Source organism: Paroedura picta, chromosome 1 (genome assembly GCF_049243985.1).
Source record: "Paroedura picta isolate Pp20150507F chromosome 1, Ppicta_v3.0, whole genome shotgun sequence".
Classification (NCBI taxonomy): domain Eukaryota; kingdom Metazoa; phylum Chordata; class Lepidosauria; order Squamata; family Gekkonidae; genus Paroedura; species Paroedura picta.
The window spans coordinates 137,015,178-137,039,320 of NC_135369.1; the positions used below are offsets into that span (position 1 = coordinate 137,015,178).

A 24,143-nucleotide genomic window follows, 5' to 3' on the forward strand; every position below is an offset into this window, starting at 1 on the left:
TTGGCTGTTTTGTGTTGATTCATAATGCCACTGGCAGCAATGTCAGCATTTTCCTTGTCCAGGGAATGGTTGCCTCTGGGAGTCACGTGAACTTGAAGAGAGAAGTGCTATGGACTGGTATGATTTGGATAGGCCTCTAATTTAGTACTTAGAAGACAACACTAAAGAGGAGCAGAACGGTGCTTAGAGTTTATGTCTGAGTTGGGATATTGGTTGATAAAGGTTTCAGATCCTATCCCCTCGTTTCCATTTAAAGGATCAGGTAGTGGGTGATGTCTGCCTGAGACCCTGGAGAACCGCTGCCTGTCATAGTAGATGAGTACTCATTTTGACAGGAACGGTTTGACTCAACAGAAAGCCCTTTTGTGTATTATGTGCAGGCCCTTTTGGGTAAGGTAGATCATAGTTAAAACTGTGCTCACCTGGTTGTACCTTTGCAGTACAAAAGGCACCACCATTTGAAACATACTTTCTTGCCGTATCTCAAACAAACATATTCTTTTATGTATTGCTTCCGTTTTTAAAAAATGAGAGATCTGAATTTGGTTTGGGGTTTCAGATTAAAAGTATAAGGTAAGGTTATGTCGCAGTTAATTTTTTTGCCATTGTTTTTTGGTTTGCTGTCAAGTTATTGTTGGCTTATGGCAAACCACGTTGGTAGGGTTTTCAAGAAAAAAGTACATTCAGAGGTGGTTTGCCATTTCCTGCCACTGCATGACAACTGTGGGCCTCCTTGGTGGTCTCTCATCTGAGCACTAATTAGCTGCTTAGCTTCCAAGATTTTACTTTATGGCCATACTTGCAGTGACTTAATTTCATCCTTGTCGGTGCAAGTATTGAACTAATTGGGTGTGCCGATCAATGCCTGATGCATAGCATTTGGGTGCAGTTCCAAGAACTGGGACATTTGTTGTTTCACTGACATGGGGCGTGCAGTCACTCCTACACATGCTCCGTCACTCCGTCCTCTCACCTTGAGAGTTAATCCCCAGGATAAGATACAGAGTACAAATGTACCTCTCTGGCCAAAGACAAGACTGTGTGCTGTGACTCAGTAGCAGCCAATTATACTGGCATCAGCAGATCTGTTGTGTTAAATAGACAGCTTGAGAAGCTCTGAGGACTTGAAATCCTGAGTTTGCATTCCCACCCCTGTTTGTTATGTGCTTAATTTGTTCTGTGCTGGCATTTTGTCCAGACTTGATAAGCAAATGTATTGGAGAAGAGGCCAAGTATGAAGGCATAAGACTTCTGTTCGATGGATTGCAGCAGCCAGTGCTTAACAAACAGGTATGACCTTTTACAAGAAACCCCCCAGTTGCTGATGACGTGTTTCAGCAAACCCTGTGCCTTTGCTTTCCTGTCCTACAGCCATCATACTGGCGTCAGAATGAGTTAAAATAAGCATGCAATTTGGGCTCAGTGGTAGAGCATCAGCCTGGTAGGCAGAAGGTCCCGAGTTCAACTCCCAGCATATGTGGTGAGGGTCAGGTGGCAGGTGATGTGGAAGACCTGCCGAGGATCCTGGGGAGCCAGTGCCAGTCTGAGTAGACAGTACAGATGGACCGATGTTTTCGTATAAGACAGCTTCATATGTTCATACTTCTTACCTCCTGTAGGTGGTGAACAGCAATTGTACCTATACTAGAACAAAGTTTGAGTCCAGTGGAACCTTTAAGGCCGACAAAATTTTATTCAAGGTATAAGCTTTTTTGTGCAAGGCCACTTCTTCAGATACAGAAGTGTGCTTGCACATGAAATCTTATACCTTGTGAAATAAAATATTGGTCTTAAAGGTGCCACTGGACTCAGTCTTTGTTCTGCTGCTTCAGATCAACATTAGGTATCAACCTGAATGTACCTGTACCAGCCATTCATGATCCTTTAAAACTAGGATTGGCCATGTGAATTGGCCTAGTGCCAAAGCGCTGTGAACTTATATCCTTAGCAACGCAGGCAAAGGACAGCCACCATCAGAAGAGTATGTAGCCACAATAGTTTTACTTTTCGTTATGGGATGGAAACTGTAGCAAGGAGGACCTGCTTTGCTAGTTCAAAATTAACAGTTAGTTAATAGAACTTAAAGCAGTGGAATTCTGACTGGCTTTGAGTATCAGCTGGCTAGTTTGACCAGTGGGTTCTGTCTGACTAGGCATTCAAGCTTGGCAGCTATATTTAATCTGGTATTCCTTTCTCTTGCTCGAGATTATAGTAGTTATTCCAGGCTGCCTTACTAATGATGCTGGAGGCTGTATTTACAAATTCTTTTAAATAATTAACCTCTTCTTGAATCTTTTAGTTGACTTATGTCCTGCTGGATATTGGGATACAGGAACTCTTTCCAGAGCTCAGTTCGGTAGGTCATGACAAAAAAAAAAGACAACAACAACAAAAACTTTGTTCTAATTTGCATGATCACCAATGTGTTTTATCAACAGGCACAGACAAAACTTCTACTTTTCATGGCTGTAGTTTAACTGCTGAAAATCCCGTTTAACAAATTGAAAGATTTAACTGTAAATGGTTTTGTTCTTTGAGTTTCATTGTCCTTTGAAATTTAAATGTATCTAAATGTTAATTAGATACATGTAACTCTACTGTTTCTGGCGCAATCCTTTGCTACTAACTGATTTATTCTGAAGACGTCCTGGTCCCACTCTCAATAAAACTATTGCAGATTGTGATCTGTACTGATGATGTCTTCACAGTACCTTCCAGTTCTTGACAATTCTGGAGAGGTTGGTGCCCATCTTTGCTGCCTGATCTTCTCTTCCATTTTCCTCTATCCAAGCTATGTAGCTGCTGGATTGCTCTTGCAAACCAGCATCGTCTGCCTTAAGAGTGGGTTCTGGCTTGAATGGTATTGAGAGCCTTTTTCTTGTCTGGGAGCTCACAGCATTATGAATGTTAGAAGAATGTTTGCAGCCAGTCAGAACCGTTTATCTATTCCTCCATTCCTCAACAGAGCAATTCCTTGCTTATCCCGGGATCTAGGAATCAGAAGCATAGCACCTCTGGGTACGGCGCTTCTATTTGCAGTAGTTCTGCTTCATAGAACTTAGGAGCCCAGTGTTTGCCTAGGTTAAAGCCGTTCTAGTGGCCGTTTCCACATACTGTGACAGTGATGACTGTTACTAGGGCCTTCCAATGTTTTCCCTGCTGCCATTTTACCCTCACAATAAAGTAGTTTAGGCTGCTTATATACCTGGCCCAAGGTCACCCAGATCCTAGTTTGACATTATACCCATTTATCACTCAGATGGGGCAATGTATACAGACAACTTCCTTTGTGTTTGTACTGACCCTCAAACCTGACTTCTAATCATTTTTAATCATGTTCTGATTTTCTGTCATAAACACTCCTTCCAATTTTTCCCTTGGGCTAAAACTTTGGCTAAAAGTTGTAATTGAAATGGTACTTCTCTACCTCCTTTCAGCTGTGGTTCCCAACATGCTTCTTTTGGGGAGTTGGTGGACCTTCAGAAATAATATGAGATGTGAAATGCTCGCAAAGGAAGGGGAGAAAAATTACCCACACCACTTTCTATACTTAGAAGTCAATTTTGTATCTAACACGTGGATCAAGCCTCATTTTATATTTTGACACTTAATTAAAAGTTTGGAGCAATGTATTCTTATATCGTAGCCTCCCCAGTTAACCTAAGGTGACTTATAAACATGATCAAAGATCAGAATGCACAGTAAAAACAAGATACAGTAATAGCCACCAAGGTCCAAGTTAAGAATCCAAGAGAACCAGTCCTATTGGAGAAACTGAGTGCATTAAATTTATCTTATCATTCTTAGCAAACCATGCTTACCTCATGTTCACTCCTTAAACTAGAATATTCAATGAATACATTAAACAGCGCATAATGATCAAAGAAAGACAGAAGGAATAAAATTTCAGTACAAAGTTGAGTTCTCAAAATGTATCAGTTAACTTCACCACAATAAATCAGGAAGTGCATACATCTACCAATGGAGGTACAGAGTGCAGCAACAAAAATGTATTATTTATTTTTTTATTTCTTGCCTGGGAGAAGTGAATGCTAAGCTAGGGTGAATTATAGGGTCACCACTCCTGTTTTGTTCCATCCATACTGGCTCCCAGTTTGCTTTCAGGCCCAGTTCTGAGTGTGATAATGACTTTTAAAGCCCTGTGCAGATTGGAACCTATTCTTCTATGACCCAGTCCACCACTATGAGTATCATTGAGGGCCCTGCATCAAGTTCTCCCATAGTCTGAAGCTATATAGATACCACCCAAACTCTGGAATTCCCCCCTTAAGGGAAATTATCTGTTTTTGTCTTTGTCTTCCATTGCTGGATGAAAATATTTTGGTATAGCTTGCTGTTCTGTTACTGAGTCTCCTGTTTATTTTTCATTGTGAGATGTGTGTGTGTGTTTATAAAATGGATGTGTATTTGTACTGTCTTAAAGTTTCACTGTCTGCTGCCTATCAGATTCTAACTTGAGTGGAAAGGTGAAATAAGATTTTAAATAAATAAAATTAGTTAATAAAGTTTTATCTAGTGATACCAGGATAATACATTTTCACAATTTGAGTCAATTGAATCACAGGTGTTTTCTCCCCTCTGACTGCTGTTTCCAATAGGTTCAAAAGGATGCTCCTTCTTTACCATCATGGATGTAAGCATCAGGATGTGGAAGTACCAGTTTTCATGGCGGCTGTTTATGTACTGATTTAATTGATAGTCTTGTATATTTGCTTGTAAATATAATGAACTTTAACTTCAGAAAAATCTCAGCTAAAGAAAGAATAAAATTTTATTACTGACTGAAGTTCACTAAGCCTCTGATATCTTTGTTCATGATGAAATTAACTTTCATGATTCAAGATAAAACTATAAAAATGACAATGCGATATCCCCCCCCCCTGGATCTATTGATGAGACCTGTGAAGGATCAAACTGGACTTGACTTCTGTACAGGAAAGGCTCTTAGCTGAATAGATGAGTTAGAGAAGGGCAGTTCGACTAAGGAATTTGGATGTGTGCAAATTTAAGATCATGGTTTACTTATAGTGGTATAGTTTGAGAGCAGGAGTTATACCACCTATGCTCAAGAGAAAGTGATTAAATCTGTTATGGGGGGCAAACCCCCCCCCCAAAAAAAACCCCTCCTTCTATGTTGAAGAACTTCCAGCCAGTCTCCAATCTTCCATCATAAGGTAAAAGGTAAAGGTAAAGGTATCCCCTGTGCAAGCACCGAGTCATGTCTGACCCTTGGGGTGACGCCCTCTAGCATTTTCATGGCAGATTCAATACGGGGTGGTTTGCCAGTGCCTTCCCCAGTCATGACCGTTTACCCCCCAGCAAGCTGGGTACTCATTTTACCGACCTCGGAAGGATGGAAGGCTGAGTCAACCTTGAGCCGGCTGCTGGGATTGAACTCCCAGCCTCATGGGCAAAGTTTTCAAACGGCTGCCTTACCCCTCTGCGCCACAAGAGGCTCCATCATAAGCAAAGTGCTAAAGCAGATGGCTGCTTCTCAGCTCCAGGGGTTCTTAAAAGGGACTGATTTTCTGAATCCATTTCAGTCTGGCTATAGGCTGGGATTTGGAAGAGAGATTGGGTTGGCTGCTTTGGTTGGTGATCTCTTTTGAGAACTAGATGCATTATGTGACCCTGGAACCATAAAAACTCAAATGATGACAGTTAGGATCCTCAAAGGCCAACAGGCATGAGAAAGAACAGGAATCCCGCAATTCTACCTTCTGAGACTGACTCCACTGATTGGACTCCAACCACTGGCAATTTGGTGCCCTGGCACTGGAGACACAGCTCTGTGGGATACTATTGTTGATAGTATGTAAGGCCACTGAGAACCAGGGTCACATAATGCAGAAACCAAAAGGGGGAAAAAACCTTGAATTGGAACCATAAAAACCCAACAGATGACAGTTAGGACCTTCAAAAGTTTGAATGTCTGTATAAGTCTTAAAATTATATTACTTTTATTGTACACAATTAAAAAAAATAGGGATTAGAAATATATATACAGCCCACAGGCTATTGCAAAACAGTATGCTATATACTGTATGAATCAATAGACATTATTTTCAAACCTGCTGATAAGGGTGGGACTTTGGTGATTTGGAGTAGGGAAGATTACTTAGTGGAAGCCTATAGACAAATAATACTACACACTATCTGAGATGCCAGGCTAATCCATCCACACAAGTCAAACAACTAATACTGAATTTAACCCAGGAAGCACTGAACAATAAGGTAATTGACAAACAAACTTTATTTTCTTTTGGAATCTTGAAGGGAGAATTCCCCAATTCTATTCAATATCTAAAATCCGTAAGAACACAGTTCCGGTTCAAGGTTGGCCGATTGTCAGTGCCTATGGTGCAATTCAAGGACCCCTGGCTTCCTATTTGGATTTATTTCTAAAACTTTTTATCCCTAAAATCAACTCCTTCCTTAGAGATACAATGGATTGTTCAGACTATATCAACAAAATCAAACAGTTTCAGGAGGATTGGTTATTTGTCACTTTGGATGTGGCAAACATTCCCCAGGATGTAATTATATGATACTCTAGAGGAGAGGAACTCTTACAACTCTACTCATTTTTTCTTTACCAATTAGAAGAACTTTGCCTCCAATTTTTTTTTTCAGTTTGCAGATTAATATTTTTGGCAAATTTCAGGCCCGGCCTGTGTTCTAAATTTGCACCCCAGTTAGCCAACCTGTATATGGAGAGGTTTGAAGAGAAATACATCCTTTTGAGTATATAAAAATAAGATATTATTGTGTATAAATAATTTTTGGATGACATCTTTTTGATATGGGATAGTTCTGAAGAAACATTACTTCAGTTCACAAACCAGTTTTCATCCTTATCATCTAAAAAAGAACCTTTCCCTCAGTTATTAAGATTTAAAAGAAACTGCAGCTATGACTGAGATTTCACCAAACAGGCTGAACTAACTGTCCAGCAACTGGCTGAGAGAAGGTATTCAACTAAGGTCTTAAAACATGCTCTCTATAAGGCCAAACTAACTCCATGATCCACCCTTTCAATACCAAACAATAAAACCAATATTACAAATAAAATTGTTGTTGTTTTCTTACAACAAACATAATAAAATTAAAAATATAATTAATAATTGGTATCTCTTCTCTGATATTCCAAAGTGTAACTTAAGTCCCTTTTTTGTCTACAAACCAGCGAAAAAACTCAAAGACATGCTTGTTCACAGCAGCTTCTCCCACACAGAACTGGCAGTAAAGGACCTTTGAATACATCCTTCTCTCCTGGGGTATATGAGGACATCTTGCTGGGTGAGTTTCCACTGTTGGATCAAGGGAAGCAGGAATTTCAAAGTTCTTTCGGTTCCTAGGTGGCGCTCGCCCCCTTCCTTAGTTTGGCCACTGCCATAGCAATCATCTTACCAGGCTCAAATATAACATTAGCATTCAACTGTAGCATTAACTCATAGGAACATATAGATTATATATAGAACAAGAAAAACAATTATTAGAATAAGAACATAGGCATAATGGGAAGAAGTATCTGCTCTGAATTGCAATCTCCCCACGTTTGCCATCACTCAATTGCTGTATTTTCCTGGGCTCTATGACGATGGAAGGGAAGGATCAAGATGTCCTCTTATACCCCAGGAGAGAAGGACCCTTCTTGGTATGTATTCAATGGTTGTTCTCCTCCTGGGGTGAGGACATCCTGCTGGGACCTCCCATAGCAGTAGTCCTTTAGGGTGGGCCATCATCATCCATCCTAAATACTTGTTGAAGGACTAATCGGCCAAAGGCTGCTTCCACAGAGCTAAAGTCGTCTATTTTGTAATGATGGATAAGTCGAAGGATTCAACCACGTGGCTGCTCTGCAGATATCCTGAATTGAAGTTCTGCCAACTAATGCTGCTGATGTAACTGTACTTCTGACAGAATGAGCTGTAATCCCAATAGGAGGTATCAATTTCTGGGTACTGTATGCTTACCCAATAGCTGCTTGGAGTCATCTTCCGATAGCTACACTGGATATCTTCGATCCCTTGTTTGGTTCTGCTATGGACACAAGTAAAGACTCCATTTTCCTGATATTTTCAGTACTAATTAGATAAGCTTTTAGAGTATGTCAAGCAAAGGTTGGATACACACTTTTCTTGGATGCTTTAGGATGCTAGGCCTAATCCTGCGTTGACCAGGGGGTTGGACTAGATGGCCTGTATGGCCCCTTCCAACTCTATGATTCTATGATTCTACGTCAAGGTATGCCAGAGTATTTCCTTTGGTTGAGTAGGCTTTGGGCAAAAATGACTATGTCTTGGTTGTGGTGGAATGTGGCCAGTTCCTTAGGTCTTAAGGCTAGGTCTGTTCTCAGCATGATTTTGTCTTTATGGAACACACAGAGCTCTTTTCTGACAGAGAATTCCATCAGCTCCAACATTCTTCTAGCACTATTACCACTATTAGAAACACTGCCTTCATCCTTAGGTGTTTTGGAGATGCTTCCATTATGGGTTCAAATGGTCGTTGTGTCATACCAGTCAAGACACTGCTCAGATTCCACATTGGGAATCTATGCATTGCCGGACCCTCTAGTTGGGCCACACCTTTCAGAAAGTGAATGATGTGAGATTGTTTTGAAATTGGTTGCCCTTTAAAGTTAGGAAAGACCAACTCAAGAGCTGCAACTTGACGACATACTGTGGCTAACTTTAGCTTCTGAGACAGGCCATCTTGCAGGAATTGAAGTACTTCCCTCAGCCTCAGTGAAAGATGGTCCATCTGCACCACTGCACAAAGGCATTCCAGGTCACATCATAGATCCTGTTGGTGGACTGATGCCTGGAAGACATAATGGCCTGAATTACTTCCATGCTGTAACCTTTCTTTGTTAAGAAAGCTCCCACTCAATGTCCAGGTGGTCAGTTTTAACCAATCTGGATCCAGATGCCAAATTCAGCCTTGTAATCGCATGTCTAGTTGTACTGGAATTGTTACTGGGTCTTGTGATGACATTTGAACCAGGGTCAAGAACTACGGCTAAAATTGCCACCGGGGTGCTATTAGAATAACCTCTGCTCTTAAGTCTCTTATTCTTGATAGAAGACAAGGGAAGGCATACAGCAGGGAACTGGGCCAAGGTGCTATCAGGGCATCCATCTCTTCCACTGCTGGATGGAAGTATCGGGATATGAACCTCTGAGTCTGCCTGTTGTCTATGGTCGCAAAAAGATCCATCTCCAGGTTTCCCAGTTGGGCCACTACCTATTCGAATAACTCTGGCTTCAGCCAGATGATAATAAACTGGGAGGGGTAGCAAGCACAACAGAAGACATAATCAGAATACAGGATGACCTTGATAGGCTCGAGAACTGGTCTAAACTGAATAAAATGAAATTCAATAGGGAAAATAGGTAAGGGAAAATTTCTGGGTACATCCTCATCAGGAGGAAATATATTCTCTATTACCAGAGAGCCTCCTAGGGTCCTGTTTGACTGGATCCTCTTGCCCCTGCTTCCACTTTAAATCTAAAGCATTCAGGCATTTAGCCAATAAGTACTGATAGTCCTCAAATTTAAAAAACCTCTTAGACACTTTTGGCAATTCCATCTCTTCAATAACCTCATCTGATTAAAAAAAAAACATCTTCCTTCACTGAGGATTCATCCACTGTGGAAGGAGAGTATTCCTGGGTTGGGCTCCAGTGAGGTCTTTTATGCCCTGCCTTAGTTGGCCAAGCTGCTCTATGATTGCCTTCCTCCACCCTGCCCGAGTCTGGAGAGAGTTGCTTGTGGTGTCTATGCTCTTCCATTTCTCTTCCACCTTTTATCAAGTTGAGCTCTCACAACCTCTGAAATGCATTCTATTAATTCTTTAGAAAGGGTTGGCCACTGGGCCTTACTGTACTTTGGCAGTTATTTGCCATCAGTATCCTCACAGGTAGCTGGGGATTGAGAAGTAGCCTTGGAGCTTCCAGCATGCTCTTTTTCAAAATGGCCACTGCGCACCTTCTCCTTGGATTTTCCCCATGTGTCAGTCTTCCTGCGACTTTTGGTGCTTCTGTGGCTTGGCTCATTGTCAGCTGCATTTGGGACAGCCCGAGGCATGCCCTCCAGCATTTGCAGCTCCTGAGTCATTGGCTCCATGGGTCCCTCTAGCTCTCCTTTGGAAAGAAGGTTGTCGGCCATCCTTGTGGCTCAGAATGATTCTGAAAGAATATTGGGGGGAGGGGGGGAGTGTGCCTTTAATGGCACTCACACCCAGAGCAGAATGGCAGAGATTGGGGGAACGTTTCTTTTTTCTGAAGGTAGGGAGAAAAGACAAGGACAAGGGGAGGAAGGACGGGAGATTAGTCTTAGCAATAGAAAAATCAATTAATAGAAGAAAAGATTAGATATAAAAATATCTATGCTGGTTGCTCAACTCGCATCTCTCCCTTTGAGGCAGAGATGGAACTGTAGAAGTTGGGCAAGCATCACCTAGGAACTGGAAGAAGAACGTTGAAGCTCCTGCCTCCCTTGATCCAACGGTGGAAACTCACCCAGCAAGATGTCCTCACCCCAGGAGGAGAACACTGTAGATGGAAAAGGATTACCAGGTGTTTTTTTCCATGCCAGCAATGTGAATCCTGTATACATGCTAACAAAACACAAAGCTTTAAGGGTTCCAATGATAGAACTTTATCCATCAGTATATAACTTGTACTACATCTGGTGTTATATAGTTGGTGGAAATAAGAAATATTTTAAAAATATTTTGTTAATACTGAACAAGTTTAATACAGATTACAGAACAACAGATAAAAGATAAAAAACAAGGAGAGAGAGAAATAGTGAAAGAAAAGAAGAAAAATAAGTATCAATAGAATTAAAAATGACTTCCAACTCTACTTACAAAGAAAAAATTCTTAACTTCCCCCAATCTATAAACTTTTACTATATCATAATCTCTAATATAATAGATATTCCATGAAATATAGAGCCATCCTTAATATTTGCAATCATATCTTTGTTTTAATTTTTTTCAATATAAATTTTTCATTGCTTCTATTCTGTGTCAAGGTCTGAGGTATATTTGTCTTCTATATAAATGGTTAGTTTTGTAGAATTAGCTAGCCCCATAAGATCACATTGCCATTCATGAATAGTAGGTACTTCTGACTTCCATTTTTTTGCCCATATAATTTTCCTACCTCGTTTTTAAAGGAATTCTCTAAAATGCCTAATAAATAGGTTTCTGGTTTAAATTTAATCTTTTTTCCTAAAATTTTTAAAATTTCCTTATGCATTCCCCTCCAAAAGTGTTTTGCTTTTAGACAGTTCCACCATTGGTGGTAAAATATACCTGGCTCTTCATGACATTTCCAGCATTTATTGTTTACCTTTCTGCTCATCTTTGAAATTTAGATGGTGTCAAATACCATAAATAATGCATTTTGTAAATATCTTCTTTTATATAATAACTATTTGAAAATGTAGAACCTTTTTTCCCACACAAATTGCCAATCATCATATTGAATCTCATGTCCTACATTCTTGGCCCAAGTTAACATAAAATCCTTAATAATTTCAGTATCAGAATTCATACTCAGACATTCTTCATATATTCTACTTATCAAATGTTCATTACTTTTCATTAGCTGACTTAATAATAGTGTAGGTTTACTTTCAAATCCAAATTTTTATTATCTCTAATGAGTCTCTCTCTTAGTTGAGCAAAAAGCCACCAATCTTTTAATTTACCTTCCTCCTGTAATTGATCTAATGATTTTAACTTAAATTCAGTCTTTCCATCTTCTATTTGTTCTGTTAATAATTCTTTATATGTGAGCCATGCTTCCTCAGAGCCTACCTGTCTCCTGGATAATGCTTCATACGATGACAGCCATAAAGAAATTTTGTCTAATAACTTTTCTTTGTACTTACTCCATACTCTCTTTAGTGCAAATCTTAATAAATGATGACCAAACTGTTTATTTATTTTTCCTTTCCTGTACCACATACAGGCATGCCAACCATAAATAATCCCTTCCCCTTCTAATATCAACAATCTGTGGTTTTTTAGTAGTATCCATTCTTTCAGCCAGGTGATGGCCACTGCTTCAAAATAAAGTGTTATATTGGGAACTTTTAGACCTCCTTCTCTCTCTCGAATCACAGAGTGTTTTCATTTTAATTCTTGCTTTTCGACCCTGCCAGATTTATTCTGCTAATTCCTCTTGCCAACAATTCAATGGTTTATCTGAATTTATAATGGGTATATATTGGAAAAGAAACATAATTCTGGATAAGATATTCACTTTCATTACTGAGATTCTCCCTAGCAGGGATAAACAGCACAAATCTAGAGTTTGTTCTGGCTGCTTCATTAATTATTAAGATATATTATATTGTATACTGATTTTGATAGCCTGGGATAGGTTCTCTCTTTTTTTCTGTTAGTACATTTATTCAGAACGATCTGTTTTCTCGTGTTGTAGTTGATTGTAACTTGGCTACTTGGAAACAAAGTTTTGCCTTTAATTCTGAGGATAGGAATAGAATCACACAGAATTTACCTCCTTTATGTTTAGACAATGGTGCCCCACCTGGAGACTGGGAACAGTTGATGTATTTATCCAAACAAAAACTTAAACCCCATTTATATTCAGTGTATTTAAACGAATATATGAAGAATGATAGAATCCCTAGGGGATTAAGGATCCAGAAATATCCAACTTTATTTACTGACAATGATGACTTTAAACAAAAATGGGCAGCAATATTAACTAAATGCTCAATTGACCTTCGGTTATTAATTATAGAACAGAGTTCCACACAAATGGAGACTGAGATTTCTCAGCTCAAGAATACTCTTAAAGTGAAAATGACCCAAGAAATTTATGATAAGAAATTTGATGAATTGGAAAAAAATATTCAGAAATTTTCTGATAGAATAAAAGAATTAAAACCCCGCAAATTTAATCGAAACCAAAGAGATTATGCTTCTGATAATGTATGCCCCTGGCTAGCACACAAATATCTTAGATTCAAAACAAAGAACATTACTTGGGATCCTGATACTTTTTCAGGATCAGAGACAGACACTTTCAGCTCCTTTAGTGATGAGCCATTATCCCCAAAGGAGTGCTTTGAGACCTCAGTAATACTTATGACAGCCTGACAGATTTCAATCAGATTTTCAAGGGAGCAGGAGCAAATTCGTGATTGGACAACACATATTGAACATTAACAGAATTTTGAGACAAAGAGAAAATTTTTATATATACTCATTGGACACCTAGGGGTTTGAACATCAGTTTGGAGCTTTCTTGCTTTTTATAAAGCTATACTTTTAAGTGTAAGCTAGGAGTAGTTGAGGTTCAATTGGGGCTTGAGCATAATTACTCCAGTTTGACAATGATACAATGGGAGTGGTCTCTTGACAAAGCTCTCCCTTACCTGTGAGCTGAAAGCCGATGTTATATCAGTAGAGTTTATACTACAACTTAGAGTTGGTAAGATGACTTTTCAAGGGTTATAATATTTAAATTACCTTAAATATGTTTTCTAGCTCGTAAAACATTATCTTATATTTTATTATAGGATTAATATTGAAATATTGGAAACTTGCTTGGGATAAGTTACACATCTTATGAAGTATGCTTCTTTTGCAAATTGGGTTTGTTAATTTATGTACCATAATGGAATTTACACTGATTGTAATTTCACTGTAATTTTCTGCACATAGGAAACAACCACTGATGAAAGTTCAACATTGAAAACGGCACAAATCTAGAGTCCATTCTCGTTGCTTCATTAATTATTAAAATATATTATATTGCATACTGATTTTGGTAGCCTGGGATAGGTTCTCTCTTTTTTTCTGTTAGTACGTTTATTCAGAACAGCCTGTTTTCCTGACAGTTGTTTCAGTAGTAAATTTCCAGCCTCCCCCAAACAAACCAGTCCTCAGCAGTAAATCCCAGCATCTCCCAAATAAACCAAGGACAAATGGAATGATATGGGAAGGTCCTTAGAGTTCTCACGGCAGAGGAGGGAAAGTCATAAAGTTGCTCAAAAGGCCAGGGGAGGGTCAAAGAGTGAAAGGAGGGAGTGGGGGAGCTCAGTAAGCTTCTAACTCAACTCTTCTGGCTTTGGCTGGAGAGTGGATATGACACTGGATAGTTTTGATAATATTCAGTCACATTTATTAATGTTCTCATATTTCCTTTTATCTGTCTATTAGTGAGAAACCCTTCTTGGTCTTTATGAATCAAATCTTTTAGGATTAATTTTAGTATTTGGGCAATCATTGAAGTATATATTTTATAATCTACATTAAGGAGTGAGATAGGTCTAAAATCACAAATATTTGGTAAAACATTATCAGTTTTAGGGATTAAGATATTTGTTTACTTCCATGAATCTGGTATTCCATTATTTTTTATATTGTTCATGAATCTAACTAATGGGTGGGACAGTTCTTAAAAAAACATTTATAATATTTGGCAGTAATACCATCTGGCCCCGGGGCCTTCCCTGGCTTCAATACTTTAACTACTGCCTTTAATTCCTCTAATGTAAATTGTCTATTCAATTTTTTTATGTGCTTCACTAAATTTACTAATCTTCTTATTATTTAAGAACTAATTTTGTTCCTTTCCTTTTATTGAAATTTTCTTGTATAATTTTGAATAATATTCCTGAAGTCTTTTCTTTATTTCCCCACTGTTTTCGAAAACCTCAGAGCCAACTTTGATTTTATCTATCTTTTGATGTTGTCTTTTGATGTTGTTTCTTTAATTTCCAAGCAAACCATTTACCTGGTTTATTTGCTGATTCAAACTATTTTTGTTTTGCCATCCTTACTTGTTTACTAACTTCTTCTGTTAACAACATATCTACCTGTTGTTTTAGTATATTTAATCTTTGGATTACACTCTTTTCTGGGATTTCTCATTAATTCTATTTCTTTTTTCTGATCTCTTCCTGAATTTGTTGTAGCATTTTATCCCTGATAACTTTATGATGAGAATGAGCAATCATAATACATTTTATATAAGCTTTACTTGTATCCCAAACTATTGTATCGTCAACTCCTTTGTGCAGAATCTAGTTGAAAAATTCAATCAATTTCTGTTTACAGTGTTCTACCACCTCTTTAATCTGTAACAATAAATCATTTAATGGCCATCTAAATTTCCCTCAAACCTCGAAGTTTTAACATTACAGGTTTATGGTCAGAAATTACACTTGGCAAGTTTTCCACTTTAGATTTAATAAGTTTAATTTGTTTTGATACCCATATAGAATCAGTTCTAGACCATGATTTATGTCTGCCTGAGAAAAATGAATATTCATAAGAATTTTTATTTCTGTTTCTCCATATATCTAATAAATCTAATTTTCCCACTAATTCAAAAAATATCTGTGGTAATTTATCTAGGCTTTTATCTAAGTTCTTTCTCTCTTCCTTTTTTCTATCTATTAATGGGTCCTTCACCACATTCATATTTCCCATCATGATTAGTTATGATAAGTCTTGTATAATATTTTTAGAACATGAAAAAAGTCCTCTTTCCCTGCATTTGAAGCATAAACTCCTACCAAAAAACCTTTATTTTATTAAGTGTAATTTATTTCATTAAGTATAAAAATCTACCCATATTGTCAGCCATCACTATTTTTGGTTTCAATTTTTCTTTAACATACATCACAATTCCATTTTTCTTGGCACCTTGGCAGATTGCTATAAATTCCTCACCTAATTGTTTGTCAATCAAATATTTATTGCTTTAATAATGTGTGTCTCCTGCAAACAAATAATTAAATAATTAAATACCTTTTTCTTTTACATGGTTCATTCAACCCATTCACATTCCAAGATAAAATATTAACACCCTTACCATACATTTTCAGTTGTTTCTATGTATATATATTTCTTTATCTTACTTCAAGTCCTTTTTATACTTAGACATAAAGGTTTTAGCCATTTGGATGTTTCTCAAACTCTTCTTACCTTCTTTAAACATAAAAGACATTCCCTCTTCCTAATGAAAATAAACACCATTCTTTCTAAGGGCCTCAGTTACAAAACTATATTCTTTTCTCCTCTGCAATACCAGCATTTCTTTCATTAAGATAATTTCTTTACCCACTATTTTTATCTTGGATTCATAATGAGCATGAAGAACAGCATCTCTCATTGACTTTTGAGTAAATCTAAGCAAAATATCCCGTGGTAAATTTTTCTCTTTTGTCACTCTAGAGTTCACTCAAAAAACTTCATCAATCTCAATGTCAAAATCTTTCTCGTCTTTGTTTAACTTCTGGGCCAATAGCTGAGTGATCTTGCTATAAATATCTTCATTCTCTGTCTCTTCCAGGGCTCCAATTCTTAAGAATTTTTCCTTCTGTTTAATTTCTAGCATTAGTCTTTTGAGGTCAACCTTCTCTTTTTCTTATTCCAAATCTTCAATACATTATTCTAATTGATTTAGTTTGTCATTTATAACTTTAAAGTCCTCTACAATCTGCTTAAATGCCCTGCTCCGTATCTGTAATATTTGCTGTTTCCATCTTAATATTGGCAAAGTCTTGGTCTATCTTTCCCATCTTTCTGTTTGTATCCACAACTGTCTCAGTCATTTGGCTAATTTTTCTATTAATTCTTGCATATTCAGCTTATCTGATGTTGCAGTTATATTAGCTGCTTGCATCTGAGTTTGGTTACGTTTCCATAGGGTCCTTATTAGCTGTCTTTGTAGCTGTTTTTGTTATCTCTATTCCAACACTGTCAGATTTTGAGCAAGTCTTTAAGCAATTCTTACAAATAGCTTTACACTGTCTGTTCCTTTTCTGCGCAATTCTGTTTCTCTTTCTTACCAACAATTTGGCTATATTCTCACACAGACACCTCTCTCACACATTCCATTCAATGTAAGTAAGCTTCAATTCAGATTGTGTTATAAGAGTTTGTAATAGGTTTTGAAACAGGCAACCTTCCAAATGTTTACTCCGAAAGGAGTTTGTGGGTAGGGATCGGGAAATGGCTCCTACACCCATGGTTCACATGCTCGAAGTGGGTGGGGACGGTAAATATTTACGTCTTTCGTTTCTCTCTTCTGCAGTAACCCTGCTCTTCTGGGCTTAAATAGAGGCCCTTGTAACACTTCTTTTGCTGAAGTGTTTTGAAAAAGCAAGCCTAAAAGGACTTGCATATATCTTCTCTCCCAAGGAGAAAATCTTTTACAGGCTTACATGGAGCTTTTATTGGCTGCTATACATATTTTATATGTGTTAAGAACTGGTGTGTGTTAAGACCAGACCTTTGAAAAAGGCCCTATAAAGGCTGAAAGGCATCTGTCTATTGATTCATATAGTGCATAACATTAAACTTTTGAAGGTCCTGTCATCAGTCGAGTTTATATGGCTCCAGTTCCAGGTCCCACCCCCATTGGTTTCTGCATTATATGCCCCTACGTAGTTCTCAGTGGCCTTAAATACTATCAACAATAGTATCCCACAGAGCGGTGTCTCCAGTGCCAGGACTAAGGGCACCAACTTGCCAGTGGCTGGAGTCCAATCAGTGGAGTCAGTCTCAGAGGGTAGACTTGCCGGATTCCTGTTCTTTCTCATGTCTGTTGGCCTGTGGGGTTCCACAGGGCTCAATCTTATCCCCCATGCTAGTTTAAAACCTATATGAAGCCACTAGGAGAGATCGAGGTTTGGAATGTTGTGTTACCAATATGCAAATAATACCCAGCTCCATTTTTCATTTTCAATTCTGAGGATGCTACTGATATTCTGAATTAATACTTGGTGTCAGTAATATGCAAACAAGAAAAAACCTGTGTGACTCAATAAATCCTGCAAGTTGCAGAAGAATTTGTGGATTCCAACTAGAGGTCAACATTAAGCACGAAGAAAAGATTTTATCTACAAAATCTGCCTTCTGTTTTTAAATTATATTGTGGTAAAAGAATTATGACATATTATTCTTTGGAATTTATAGCAATTATTACATAACTGAAAAAGTCCAATAACTAGTTTTTAGTTGTATTGATTGTTATGATTTTGAAGACAAGAACTTTTCTTTTATCTTAGTGTTGACCTTCAGTTGGAATATATGAATTCTTTTGTAACTTGCAGGAATTATGGTGTCAATGGTAGGCTGGATTATGGTAAACAATATGAAACTTAATTGGGATCAGACAGGTTCTCTGGATAAGTAGGCAGACCAGAGACTTGAGATCTGTCTTGTATGAGTTTATGCTCCATTTGAAAAGCCAGGCTCACAGCTGGGGTGTACTGCTTGATACAGCAATCACCTTAGAAAACCAGGTGTCCGCAGTTGCTTTGAATGCTTTCAGCTGCACCCATATGGTTCAGTTCGATCTAGCCAGTCATCCATGCCTTAGGTACATCAAACCTGGACTATTGTAATATGTCCTTCTTGGGGGGCACTCTGAAGAATATTCATAAGTAGGTAGTAAAGATTATTGCCGCTAGACTGCTGGTTGAAGCCATCTAATGGGAGAATGTGACCTTGATACTATAGCAATTACACTGGCTACCAGACTGCTTTTCCAAACCCAATTCAAGGTATTGATTTTGTCCTTTAAAACCCTACACGGCTTGGGACCAGGGTACCCGGAAGACCACCTTCTCTGATTCCCAGGATTTAAGGTCATTGGGAGATGCCTTCCAGATAGTTCCACCAACTGAATCTTGCCTGGTGGGCATATGAGAGAGGGCATTTGGTGGTAGCCTCACTATTATCAAACTTCCTTCCCAGGAAGGTGTATCTGGCCCCCTCACTTTCAGTCTTGAAGAAGTTGAAGCCAGTTTTATGTAGGATTGCATTTGACTAGAGTCTTGGCTTATTGATTTATTTATAAGACAGACATAAATTTATTAATTATATACATCAATATAACATGATCCAAATGCTATACATTACAGATAATTAAACCATAAAACATGTCTTCCAGTTATACTAGCACTATTTACAGTTTACATATTGGCCTCTTTTATCATCAAATCAACTTGGACTGTGTTAAAAAATTAACCAACTTCTGGAGCCCGAAAAATCCCAGTTAGAACTCCAAAAGCAAATTAAAAGCTAAAGAATGAGACACAAAAATATAACAACCCAAAAACAAAACTATGCTGTCCTTGGAATACAATTCCAGCAGAAAACTTCACACGACCTTCAACGCCTGGAAATATCCTTCCCATTCTATTAATATAGTTGGAAACTACCGCAACATCAAGGTCACCTGTTTAAAAAGCAAATAGCATGGGCCAAATTAATATTTTAATATAAAAGTTACATTAAACTTACAAATGGTTTATCTTAAACATCTGGGTTGTACTCAGTATCACAATAAACCCTTTTGTGTTCAGTTTATCACACATACCCTAGTTAGTCGGTGAGTGGAAAGTCCCAGTTGCAGCTAACAAGGCATTCCTCCAGGAATTTCAAGGCAAGAGATGCACAAAATAGTTTTCTATTAACTCCTCCCTGACCCTCAACCTTCTTGGTGACTTTCTATCCAAAAACTAACCAGGGCTGACACTGCTTAGTTTCCAGGATCTGATGAGACTGAGCTAGCCAGGGCCTTTTCTGTATCAGAGTTTTCCGGTGCATCGACCATGCATTTCTGCCTGATTATTTTTCCCATTTTGCATTTCACCTTGCCTTCCAAGCAGATGCCATCAGGGGTATTTTTTGTTCTGTGCTGATTTTCCACCTTTCCAGATTCAGCATGAATTCCATGTACTGTTTTCCTGGGTTATTAAAGAGTGGATATACTACAAGTCTTTCTATTTATTCACCCCCAAGCTGGAGTGTTTTTATGTAGAAATGTCATATTTTCTCTCCTGTCCTTATGCTGCGCTTGTGATATTGGTCCTCCACTCCTAATTGCCCATATTGTGAACTTCCCACTCCTAACTGCCCTCCTTCCTCCTGTAATCATTGCTGTGCACCTTAAGACATTTTTTCTATTCACAAGGCAAAAACAATGAGGAACCTATTTCAGTTCACCACTTGCAAAGAGGCTCCTTCATTCAGGTGGGGATGGGGGTGGAAAGGCAGCTCACTTGCCCGGCAGACTCCACCTTCCTTTTCCCTGACTCAATTTCCACCCCACCGCTTACCCCATGACTGCAGCACAGGTTGCTCAAGGATCATTAAATGGTCCATAGCCCATAGGGGAAAAGACAAGATGTTTTTGAAAGTTTTAAATGGAGAGCAGCAGCAGAGGGAAGAGGTTCCATTGTGTGTGTGGTTGTGGTCCATGTGCATGCGCACATGCATGCATCCCCAAAAGGAAGAACATCACCAAAGTTACTTTTCCCCAGACAGACCCGATGGCGTACCTCTCCCTCCCATGCTCTGCTAACTCATGTAAGATACCCCTTTGCAAAAAGTCCCCATCCATCTTCTATGGCCATGTCCTTCAAATTATGCCATTGTCACTTAAGGCCTTGATGCATTAATGCCTCTGTATTAATCCTATCACAAATAGCTGTTTCAGGGAAGGAAGGAATCTTCAGAGCAGTATGTAAAAGTTATTTACAAAATCTAATAACATGTTCAATTGACTGTCAGCAGTCAGTGCTAGCAGACTACACAGAGGAAAGTAGCAGGAAAATATCTCCCTGATGTGCTTCATGTAGCACAGTCATCTGGATAGGCCCTAAATTCAATATCAGCTGTGTGCACCAACTACATTTCCCCCTGCTGCCTGCACCAGTTTTGCTTCTGAAAAGTTTCATGTCTGTGTCCTATTACTGTGGCTTGCCTGTGATTTTCAGACTTACTTATAATGTTTGTGTAAGACAGCTCTGTTCTTTAAATCTTAGCATTTGTAACTAGATTAGTGGTCATCATGCCCTATTGGTAGACTTGCATAGGTTTTAAAAATAACCAGACTGTAGATAAATGAGTCACGGAACTGTATGCTGCTCACCAAGCCAGGGAAGGTTAAGTCTGGGCCCTGCAGTTATGGGCCACAAAATAAGTCTGCCATGACTTTACAGCCATTTTGAAAAAGTAACCATTTCAAAAGGAAAAAACATCAACTGAACAATCCAGCATAGCATACAGCACTTGAAAGTGAGGTGTGTGTGTGGTTTTACCAGTTCTGTGATGGAAAAAAATGACTGCCAAAAGTAATTTTACTCAACAGACTGAGATTTCTCCATTCGAACATAACAACATACCATGGTATAAATGACTGTTATACAATTTGTTGGGCAGTCTGCATCAAATGGTAACACTACTCCAGAGCTTAATCAAAAGGCAATCTCAGGTGAGTTTTTTTATAATGTCGAAGTACAGATTTGGCAGTATAGTGTTTGTAGGAAAGCTGGTAGTAACTGCACAGTTCCTGGCAAAGTATATCCTTGGATCTCCTTCTCATTGCCAACCCTGTGAGTGGTCCTCAAAGCTTGCGCCTTTGTCTCTGTTCTCCCATTGACTTCAGATACATGTTATATTGTGAACATAACAGCAATGGTAACTGAATTTTATAATCTGGACAAACACACCATACCTCGGTTCTCTAGCAAATTTGGCTGTCTGCTATGTTATTTTAATATATAGCTAAACAAAGATTCTAGTGATCATTCTCTCTTGAAGATCTTACTATAAACCCCAAGTGGAAATCAGAAATTTGTGCATGGATTTTCAAAAGCGTAAAATGTGTAAAATCTAGGGGGAAAGCCGGTTGGTCAGTAAGCTGCTCTAAGTCCATCACAGAATAGCAATATTTGTACTTTTCACATTACAGATAAGTGGGAATAAATCATGCATTTTTGTAATTTTATAACATAAATGCATTTTTGCAATTTTATAACCTTATACTGAATCTGACTGCTGATCTCACTAGCTTAGTATTGCCTGCTCTGGCCAGAAAGGGTACTGTAGAGTTTCAAATAGAGGATAGCCTTTCCTACCATCTAAGCTCCTTTAATAGGAGATAACAGGGACTGAATCTGGGCTTCTGTGCATTCAAAGTATGTGCTGTATTACTGAGTCATAGCTTTTTCCTTGAAACGGTCATGTAAGTATGCAAATAGACATCTTATGCAAAGAGTCACTTGCACTTCCCTTTTTCAACTTTAGTGTAATGTTAAATGTTTTTTGTTTCCTCGAATAAGATGCAATAAGATGAGTAAGATGTCATGGAAAATACAGACTTGCATAGTCTCAAAGGTATTTCTGGTATGCATTTGATGTGCTGCATATGCAGATTATCAGGTGTGCTTACCGCTACTATGGTTATTTGAGCTTCCTTTTAGCATGTAATATCCATCTCCTCCCGAAGCAAGGAAAGAAGGCAAAAGCACTTTGTATGTTTTTTCCATCTCAAGTGGCACATAGACAGGCACTCTACATGCCGTGCAAAGGACCTCTAAACTGACCACTCTGTATCCTGGACTTTGGGAGAGGTCATAGACCACGTGTATGCCTAACAAGAAACAAAGTTAAACAGCATTTTACTCATCAGTTTCCCTTCACTTTATAAATACATTTGAAACGTTTTCACACTGTTTCTTGGCACTCAGATAAGATTATGAACAAAATCTTTCTATTCAAATCCTTTCTTGCATTCTATGCATTTAGCAGTTCCCGTGTTTTAAAACACACTCCAGTGAATATGGCAACATCATTTAATCTCCGATGCTTTTGTCTACCTACACTGGTTAATCTTGATTTGTAATATACTATACAGTTCTTACACAACAGTGATCCCCAGTGTGTTACTGCCCAGGTGTTTCTTGTAAGCTTTTATCAAAGTTAAAAGTCAGTCCTGGCTTTCTTCAGTCTCACAGAGACAGAAGGTACTTCAGAAGACAATAGGAAACACCCCTTCAGAAATAAACTCCTTCCATTACAGGAAGCTGGCTTGTTTGGGACCTCTCAACATTTAGGGGCTTTACGCACCGGGATCTTTGTAGCAAATTGGTCACTGAAGGAGAAATCGCCATTTAAAATAGTGGAATTCGTCGTTATGTATACCTGCCTTTGTAGTGGAATCCAGTTGCGTTTTGTAGCGTTTCCCACAGGCTTCCGGTCTCGGCAGAAATCGCTAGAAAGGAAGCGCTATTGCCGAGCTCGTCCCGCCCCTGGCTGTCAAGCAGCCAATGGGCAGCCGTTAGCATGCTCCCAAACAGCCCCTTTCCCTTTAAGAAAGGTTTTTTTAAAAAAAAAACAGACTCATTGTAACGAATCTGTGTTAATTCGTTGCAACGGAGAGACCCATCCAGCTGCCTGGGGTGTTTGAGCTGTCGTTTGATCGTTGCCACGCCCCCTCCGAGTGAAAAAAAAATCCCCCCCCCTCTCACGGGCCCGATTTTCGGCTGAATGAATGTGTAAAAAATAAAGTGACTGCTTAGTAGTGTGCTTAGTGACTGAAGTGTGCTTAGTGACTGAAGGGGAGGGACTGAAGCCGGGGAAGCCTCTAAACTGAAAGAGGCTCGCTGGTGCGTTTATCCCCGCTCGCTCGGAGAAAAAAAAATGGCGATCGCTTCGCCGGAAGATCAGAGAAGAGAGCCAGGGGGAGGGACTTTGTAGAAACCGCAACAATGTTAACGCACAGGTCTTTTTTGCTAGTGTTGCAGATTGGTTGCAGGAGTGTATCGCTTTCCGGAGGGTGAATCCACTTTTGGGGATTTCCCTGAAAGCGCTACAAGGAAGCGCTTTTTGCAGATTGGTTTCAGGTGTGTGGCAGATTGTCGACGACGTTGTGCAAAACAGCAAATCAGTAGCGTTTTCAATTGGCAACCATTGTGCTATTTTGAAGGCGTGCAAAAAGCCCCTTAATTTATGCCCCCCGCAGGGCACTCCGCTCTGCGGGTATGAATTTACTGGTTGTCCCAGGCCCACGGGATGTTCGCCTGGCCTCGACCCGGGCCAGGGCCTTTTCAGTCCTGGCCCCAACCTGGTGGAATGAGCTCCCAGAAGAGCTAAGGGCCCTGCAGGATCTACCAGCTTTCCGCAGGGCCTGTAAGACGGAGCTCTTCCGCCAGGCATATGGTTGAGGCCAGGGCAGCTCTCCCACTAATCCATCAGAGGATCCCCTCCAATATTGAGATCTCTAACATCGAGATCATGGTTAGATCTATTGTATTGGTGCCACCCT

At 39.0% G+C, this 24,143-nt stretch overlaps 2 protein-coding genes across 5 annotated transcripts in view; one reads left to right on the forward strand and one right to left on the reverse strand.

Moving 5' to 3' along the window:
- SNX14 (sorting nexin 14) overlaps nt 1–4,807 on the forward strand; it is a 41,979-nt gene extending 37,172 nt beyond the window's left edge. For 2 of the 4 annotated variants that reach the window (XM_077305132.1, XM_077305142.1), the window contains 3 exons: nt 1,199–1,290; nt 2,300–2,356; nt 4,620–4,807. In XM_077305132.1, coding sequence (XP_077161247.1) covers nt 1,199–1,290; nt 2,300–2,356; nt 4,620–4,658 — 188 coding nt within the window. In that variant the 3' untranslated portion in view covers nt 4,659–4,807. The other 2 variants (XM_077305113.1, XM_077305122.1) reach the window with 1 other exon arrangement.
- Nucleotides 4,808–18,864: 14,057 nt separating this feature from the next.
- NT5E (5'-nucleotidase ecto) overlaps nt 18,865–24,143 on the reverse strand; it is a 39,043-nt gene continuing 33,764 nt past the window's right edge. The window contains exons 8-9 of the mRNA XM_077305242.1: nt 22,269–22,469; nt 18,865–19,268 (exon numbers count right to left, since the gene is read on the reverse strand). Of these exons, the coding sequence (XP_077161357.1) occupies nt 19,105–19,268; nt 22,269–22,469 (365 nt within the window). The 3' untranslated portion in view covers nt 18,865–19,104. The remainder of the gene's footprint in view (nt 19,269–22,268; nt 22,470–24,143) is intronic.